At 55.9% G+C, this 8,084-nt stretch overlaps 1 protein-coding gene across 2 annotated transcripts; it reads left to right on the forward strand.

Moving 5' to 3' along the window:
• The first annotated feature begins 2,416 nt into the window (after positions 1-2,416).
• Positions 2,417-7,483, forward strand: LOC129493476 (testis-expressed protein 264-like). 2 transcript variants are annotated; one of them, XM_055299709.2, is made up of 4 exons: positions 2,417-2,512; positions 4,911-4,981; positions 5,798-5,881; positions 6,932-7,483. In XM_055299709.2, exons 3-4 carry the CDS (start codon positions 5,869-5,871, stop codon positions 7,189-7,191), a joined length of 273 nt encoding a protein of 90 aa, XP_055155684.1. In that variant the 5' UTR covers positions 2,417-2,512; positions 4,911-4,981; positions 5,798-5,868; the 3' UTR covers positions 7,192-7,483. The 2 variants fall into 2 exon arrangements, with proteins under 2 accessions (XP_055155684.1, XP_055155685.1); XM_055299710.2 differs by lacking the exon at positions 2,417-2,512 and adding an exon at positions 3,922-3,928 and having other exon boundaries at positions 5,784-5,881.
• The last annotated feature ends 601 nt before the right edge of the window (positions 7,484-8,084 follow it).

An 8,084-nucleotide genomic window follows, 5' to 3' on the forward strand; every position in this document is an offset into this window, starting at 1 on the left:
TGTGTGCCCACCTGCCCAGCAGGCACTCCTTAGGGAGGCCTTGGCACCTACTGGGGCACAGGAAGCAACTGCTGCAGGTACCTTATATGCCTCATGTCCACACCCTCAATGAAGCAGAGGTGACTGCATTCCCAGGCTTCCCTCTGGATCTCAAGGGCTGGTCACCTGCTGGGGCTGCCCCTGCTATGTGGCCTGCTCTGCACAAGGAGGAGATCACTTTCGGCAGCATCGGGACCTGGAGCTGAGTGACCATCCTCCAGCACTCTTTCCTCCCCATCTTCTCCAGCCACGGATCCTCGCCATGCCTGGGGGTGGGGAGGGGAGGGATGGATTCCCTGGGAAAGGCAGAACAGCCCTTGCAGGGTGGGGGCATTTGGGCTACACCTATAAGGAGGGCAGTGTCCCAGGTGGAAGGCTATAGGGACCAGCCCCACAGGGTCAGTGGGTTTTTCTTTCTGTGTGCGGAGATGAGAGATTGTAGAAATAAATACACAAGACAAAGAGATGAAAGACAGCTGGGCCCGGGGGACCACTACCCCCAAGACACTGAGACTGGTAGTGGCCCCGAATGGCTGGCTGCGCTGTTATTTATTGGATACAAAGCAAAAGGGGCAGGGTAAAGAGTGTGAGCCATCTCCAATGATAGGTAAGGTCACGTGGGTCACGTGTCCACTGGACAGGGGGCCCTTCCCTGCCTAGCAGCCAAGTCAGAGAGAGAGAGGGAGAGAGAGAGAGACAGCTTATGCCATTATTTCTGCATATCAGAGACTTTTAGTACTTTCACTAATTTTGCTACTGTTATCTAAAAGGCAGAGCCAGGTGTATAGGACGGAACATGAAAGCGAACTAGGAGCGTGACCACTGAAGCATAGCATCACAGGGAGACGGCTAGGCCTCTGGATAACTGTGGGCAGGCCTGACTGATGTCAGGCCCTCCACAAGACATGGAGAAGTAGCGTCTCCTCTAAACTCCCCCAGGGAAAGGGAGACTCCCTTTCCCAGTCTGCTAAGTAGCAGTTGTTTTTCCTTGACAGTGACGCTACCGCTGGACCACGGTATGCTTGGCAACAGGTGTCTTCCCAGACACTGGCGTTACCACTAGACCAAGGAGCCCTCTGGTGGTCCTGTCCGGGCATAACAGAAGGCTCACACTCGTCTTCTGGTCACTTCTCACTGTGTCTCTTCTGCTCCTATCTCTGTATGGCCTGGTTTTTCCTAGGTTATGATTATAGAGCGAGGGTTATTATAATATTGGAATAAAGAGTAATTGCTACAAACTAATGATTAATGATATTCATATAGAATCATGTCTATGATCTAGATCTAGTATAACTCTTGTTGTTTTATATATTTTATTATACCGGAAAAGCTCATGCCCTCGGTCTCTTGCCTTGGCACCTGGATGGCTTGCCGCCCACAGAAGGCAGATCAGGCAAAGGTGCTGGCTTGGTGGCCATCATGGTGTGTGTATCCAGTGAGGGTGGAGTGCAGGGAACGAGCAGAGCTTGGGCATGAGAGGTGAGGCTGGGTCCTGCAGGCACTAGAGAGAAACTGAGGGCGTCTGAGCAGATGAGCCACAGTATCCAGGCTGTGCTTCAGAGCAAGACCCTTGAATACCTGGGAGATGGGGATGAAGAGCCAGAGCCCATAGCCAAATTCTGTACAAGGATAACAGGAGTTAGCTGAGAGTAACAGTGACTTTTTCTTCCCAGATACCCCCAAGCCAGAAGGCGATCCTTCCACCACAACACGGCTTGGTTTTCCCAGCTCTCATTAGGGAACTACTTTTGGGTGTGGAGGTGTAGGGGGACCCACAGGAGGTCAGGCCTCTCCCCTTCATCGGCTGGGGCACTGGAACCTGCTCCTTAGCCTCTCTGGCTTCCCCCCTCCTACCTCTCCTCCCCCAGGAATGAAAGCACAATGTCAGCTTAAGGATTGGGGCTACTGGCTTTCTGATACCCGTGGGTCAATCAGCATTGTCCAGGGTGGAGAGGCGGTCAGGGCCGGGGGTCCTGGGATGGAAAGTCTGGCAGCGGACTTTGGCTTGGGCACATGGTCTCCCTATCGTGGGGTGGTCCAGGGGTGCCAAGCTTCATGGGTCAGTTAGACCAGTGGCTGCTGGAACAGCCTTTTGCTCTCAGATTTACACATAGGACAGCAGTGCCAGGCTCCTGGGTGCTTTGCCCACCTGCCCTAGAGTGTCATCCTGGGTCCTCAGACTAGTGCATTCTGGAGTCAGGGACCCTGCTGTTAGGGTGCTCTATGGGTGCCGCCCTCAGCAGGGCTTTGGAATGTGGAAGAGACTGAGAGGCAGAGCCAGCCCTTGGGACAGAATAGGGACAGTTCCTGGGGCCATCCAGGGGACAAGGGAGTCAGGGGCCCTGGAGGGCTCATTCTAAATTCTACAACTCTCTGACTAGGAGCAGAAGCTGTGTGTCTACCCACTGCTGGAAATCTACCAGCAAGACCAGATCCATTTCATGTGCCGCTGGCGTGGCTGGGAGACATCCAGGTACCTGAGGTGGATGAGACAGAGCAGACATGGTGGGGGCTTGTGGAGGCCAGGGAGGCCCAGGTGGATGGCACAGGTACAGAAGGCAGGGTGTGAGGGTGGGGCCCTCCTGGAGCTCCTGTCTTCTGGACTCCGGGGGCTTGGGTGAGGAGGCTCTTCCCTCTCTGAGTTGGCACTGTGGGTGTCAGGCTATGCTTGGCAGAGGGAGGAAGGAGATCCGCCTACCCAAGGACCCATCTGTGGAGTTGCCTGTTTCCAGAAACATGGATCTGCATAGATGTGGATTCACACACATTATTACCTCCTGGCAACATAGCTACAAGGACCCTGCCTGGATTCCCTTTAGAGGCAGCAGGAGGACTCTTGGAAACAAAGATCACAGACAGATGGATGCTCATGGGAGGGGGCCGAGGCTGCTCAGGACAGGGGTCCCTTGGGTGAGGCTCAGCAGGAAGTCAGATTGGCACTGGATCTGGAAGGGAAGGATGGGAGCAGAGTGTTCTCCTGTCACTCAATACAGGGCCCTCCGCAGAGCCAGCTGCTTTCTTCCTGCCAGGGAACAGCCGGGGAGCTTACAGAGGAGAACCAGGAGACCATTCCCTGTGCCTTCCACCAGGGCCACTCCTCACTCCAGGTGGCAGTGCAGTGCCCCAGTTCCAGGCTGGAAGGCTGCTTGCCTGCCCCCTCTCTGCCAGGATCCCTGTGACCCCAGGCTGTCCCAGGCACCAGGGGGTCTGCTAGTTCCATCCCAGAGGGTCTCAGGGAGCCTTATTCTTGGCCAACCTGGTGGAGTCCGTGACTTCTAGGCATGATGCAGAGCTGTGGGGAGAGGAGCTCTCCCTCCTCCCCTCCTTTAGCAGATGCTGCCCATCTAGTCTTCAACAGCCAAGGTCACCTTAGGGAGAGATGTATCAGCCAGGCTGGGCAGGAGGGTACTGGGAGCAGCCTCTACTCCCTAGGGGCCTGTGTCCAACACAGTTAACTGTATCTGCCCCTTAATGACCTCCATGGGGTACAGCTCCCATCTGCCTGGCAGTGCCCGGAAGACACTCTTCAGTGCCCCTGCAGTGGGCACAGGACGTGGCACAAGGTCAGCAGGTTCAGGCAGCCTCCAGGGCAGGAAGACCGAGCACCTTCCCTTTCCTGTGACCTCCCTCTGCTGCCTGCCTCCCCCTCCTTGGCCCAGCCATCCAGCTTCCTTCTGTCCCAAACACCACCTGCCAGGGGCAGGGAAGGACCACTTGGCACCTACCACAGCTGGCTGCAGCCGCAGCTCCACACTCACCAACTCCTCAGCCTGTTTTCCTCCCCTCCAGTTCACCCACCCATGCCCTGATGTGGGTGCCAAGGAGTCTGCCCACCTCTGACAGGGCCCGTCCCAATACTCCAGGAGGACTCTGGGTGTTTGCCCACCAGGTGCATGCCCCTGACACAGCAGGTGGTGGTGGGTGCATGGAGGGTGCCTGACTGCCCAAGGCTTGGCCTGTCCCTGCCTGCCTCCCTGTGTGGCCCCAGCTTGGGCTGGAGGTAAAAGGGGGTGATTAGCTGCCTTGTGCCTGTTATGACACGAATGTATGATTGAGCTCCAGAAAGGAGGTGAAAATTTGTTCTTCTTGCCCTGGCTGTGGGCAGAGGGGGAGAGAGGGAGGGATTGGGGTGAAGGTGGTAGCTTTTCATTCCCTGCCCCAGTGGCCATAGAGATTGAGGTGGGGCCCTGCCTTGCCTGGTATCTTCTCCCCAGGGACGCAGGCACAGGACTTTGTCTATTTTTGTGTTGATCCTAGTGGACTATAGAGATGCCACTTCCTTGCCTTGGACTCCACCCCCACCCTCCCTTTTTTTTTCTTTTTAGGCAAGGTCTGGCTCTTTTGCCCAGGCTAGAGTGGTGCAGTGGCCAGATCTCCGCTCACTGCAACCTTCATCTCCCAAGCTTAAGCCATCCTCCCACCTCAGCCTCCTGAGTAGCTGGGACTACAGGTGTGCACCACCACGCTTGGCTAACTTTTCTATTTTTTGTAGACATGGGGTTTCACCATGTTGCTCAGGATGGTCTGGAACTCGTTAGCTCAGGCAATCCTCCTCCCTTAGCCTCCCAGAGTGCTGAGATTACAAGCATGAGCTGCCACGCCTGGCTATGCTTCCTTTGCTTGAAGTGTACATATGTCCCCAGGGGCTGTCCTCATCTCATCAGGCTGAGTCCTGGCCTGAAGGAGGCATCTCTAGGCTCTTTCCTCTGAACACTCCTAGCTTAGGAGCTGGCTGGTAGGAAGTGGCATGCTGGGAAGCAGGCGTATTCCTGTACCCGGGGTCCCAGGAGAGCCACTGGGTGGATGGGCAGACAGAACATCCAGTTTAATAGGACCATGGAGAAACGAGCCCTCTCCTCTGCTCTTTTCAGGCCTGCAGCACCCCGGGCACTGATGATTGTTTAAGGAACAGTGAGAGCCTAGGATTCTGCCCCCTGCAGAGGTAACTACCCAAACTCAAATCTCCCCCAGCTCCCCTCCACCTCTCTCACAGGCCTCTGCCCTGAGGGCCACACCTGGAGCCTCAGGAAGAGGAGGGCCCCGGGCCAGGAGCCTGGGCTTCCAGGACTCACCTTGCCTCTGCCAGTAGCGTCCAGAGGGCATATTCTGGAGGCTGAGTGTGTGGAGGTGGTAGGGAAAGACCCCAAATTCCCCCACCCCCAAATTCTCCCACCCCCAACCTAAGCCCCAGCTGAGGCTGAAGGAGAGCCCCAGGCTGAGTCCAGGTGACAGGCAGACCCCAGCTGCGCCTGGCTTGGGCTCCATTGACATGGAGACATTTTCTTTTCTTTTTTTTTTGAGACCAAGTCACGCTCTGTCGCCCAGACTGGAGCGCAGTGGCATGATCTTGGCTCACTGCAAGCTTGGCCTCACAGTTTCAAGCGATTCTCCTGCCTCAGCCTCCTGAGTAGCTGGGACTACTGGAGCATGCCACCATGCCCTGTAGAGCCACCACACCTGGCTAATTTTTTGTATTTCTAGTAGAGATGGGGTTTCACTGTGTTAGCCAGGATGGTCTCAATCTCTTGACCTCATGATCTGCCCGCCTCGGCCTCCCAAAGTGCTGGGATTACAGGCATGAGCCACTGCACCCAGCTATGGAGACACCTTCTGTAATGTTCCACAGTTGCCCCTCTCCCCCTCACACAGGAAGGGGGGGGGCACAGCCACTGTCTCCCGATCTGGATTCCTGCACACAGGGTGTCTGAGCCTGGGTTCCCCCTTGCCACCCCCACTGCATTCAGTGCCTCTGATCTAGGGAGATGGACCCAGGGGTTGCTCCTGGACAAGGCAGATGAAGGAGCTGCTTGCCTGGAGGACGCATTGCGGATGGAAGGAGCAGGTTAGAAGGGGTTTGGGCCATCAGCCCAGCTCAGCACTGGTTTGGGGCTCCCCAGCCACCAGCAGAGTGGTCCCCTTTGCTGTCTTGTGGCTCAGGAAGCACCAGTCAATGGGGGTGGGGTGGATAAGGGTTTCTCAGGGTCGACCCAAACACAGGGGTAGAAAGCCCTGACCGGGTTCATCCCAGCCCCCACCTCTGTGCAGCGGGTTGAGTGTTTCTGGGGACTTCTCCAACCTGCTCGTGCTTCAGTCCCTCCTCAAGCGGGGACTTGGTTTGGGCCAGGGCGGGGCACTCTGTGTGGGGAGGGTGGAGAGGGGCCTCCTGCTCCACTCTGCAGTCCTCATGCCCTGTGGGTGATGTTCTGTAGCTGGCCCTGGACTCAGCTCTCTCCAAGCCTGAAATGGGGGTGGTGGAATGTAGGGGTGTCTCTCTGTTCTCCCTCAGCAACTCAAGGCAGGGCTGAGTGGCCCTTAATAGGAATGGGGGAAGAGCAGCAGGCTTTGTGGAGGTGCAGGGAGCTGAGCTAGTTCAGCATGGGAGGAGGAGTGCACAGCCACTTGCTCCCTCCCCGTCTTTTTATCTTTTTTTTTTTTTGAGACAGAGTGTCACTCTGTCACCAAGGATGGAATGCAGTGCACTATCTCGGTTCACTGCAACCTCTGCCTCCTGGGTTCAAGCGATTCTCATGCCTCAGCCTCCCGAGTATCTGGGATTACAGGCGCATGCCACCATGCTCGGCTCATTTTTTTCTATTTTTAGTAGAGACAGGGGTTCACTGTGCTGGCCAGGCTGGTCTCAAACTCCTGACCCCGAATAATCCACCCGTCTTGGCCTCCCAAAGTGCTGGGATTACAGGCATGAATCACCGCGCCTGACCTTCCCTCTGCCTTTTTCCCATTGCCCCATCAGGGCAGAAGGTAGCTGCAGTGAGCGCCCTGGGACCAGGTGGCCGCATTCTTGATGACTGTGCTGTTTGTGCGGAGCTGCCTCTTCCTGGAGGAGAAGGCGGAGTGGACCTGGCTAACCTGGGCTCCCTTTTCCTGACCACAGGAGCTGACATGATGAGTGACACGAGTTCTGGAAGCTTGGAGGTGAGCCCTGGCAGCTGGGAGACTTCATTTGCCACCGTGTCACCTGCAGAGAGCGGCTGCAGCTGGGAGGATGGTGACACCTGCAGTGAGTGCAGCTACAGCGGGTCAGGCGCCAGCGGCTCCTCTTTTGAGGAGCTGGACCTGGAGGGTGAGGTGCTCTTGGAAGAACCACGGCTGGACCCTGAGACTGAGCTCTTGCAGGCTACCAAGTGGCCCTGAGAGCCCAGTACCCTGAGAAGAGCAAGGAGTAACCCATGACCAGCCCCCTCCTGCGGGGCAGTGCTGCGGAACCCAGTAGACTCTCCAGCCATCTTCCTCCTTCCCCTGGGGGTGAAGGGTTCCCAGGGGACCTGACTCCCCCTGCTCTAGGCCTCTTGTGAAGCCTTCTCCTCACTGCCCTTTAGGCTCCCAGGGCCAAAGCAGCCAAAGACTATTTTCTGCACCAGCCCTGTGGGCCGCCACCCCTGTTGTATCTCTTTTTCACACCATCGCTGGAGCTTCCAGGATCCAGAATAAAACCAATGACTGAGTTGTTTCACCTGGATTTGGGCTGTGTATGTTTGACAGTTTCACCTGGATTTGGGCTATGTATGTTTGACAGTTTCACCTTTGTGAAACTGGCCTGTATAGACAGGCCAGGAGTAGGAAGGAACCTCCCCTCCCCAGGACAAGGAAAGGAGGGACCATGCCAGGTACCCTGGGGTGGGGGAAGGGGGCGATGGAGATCCTCCATGTCCTGCTCTGTGACCCCCAGCGGCCAGCCGCCCTCCACTGCAGCACTTTTTCACAGAGGTGGTTATATCTCTAGGATATGTTCCTTAAAGTGGGATTGCCAGATCTAAAGGTGTATGTGTGGCCATGAACAGGGTTAAGAACCCTTGCCAAGCTCCCCTCAGTGGAAGATGTTCTCATGTATCCTCCCAGCACTGAGACATGAGAGCTGGAATGCTCTCGTTCCTAGCTTTGTATTACGGAAATTTTAAATTTTCATACATACAGAAAAGTTGAAAAACAGCAGCATGAGCACCCATGTGCCTGCACCTTGATTTAATGATTATTAGTTTTCATAAGCCGTCTTCTTTCTCTCCCTCCCTTTCTATTATTTCATTTGT

This window comes from Symphalangus syndactylus, chromosome 11, assembly GCF_028878055.3.
Source record: "Symphalangus syndactylus isolate Jambi chromosome 11, NHGRI_mSymSyn1-v2.1_pri, whole genome shotgun sequence".
Taxonomy (NCBI): domain Eukaryota; kingdom Metazoa; phylum Chordata; class Mammalia; order Primates; family Hylobatidae; genus Symphalangus; species Symphalangus syndactylus.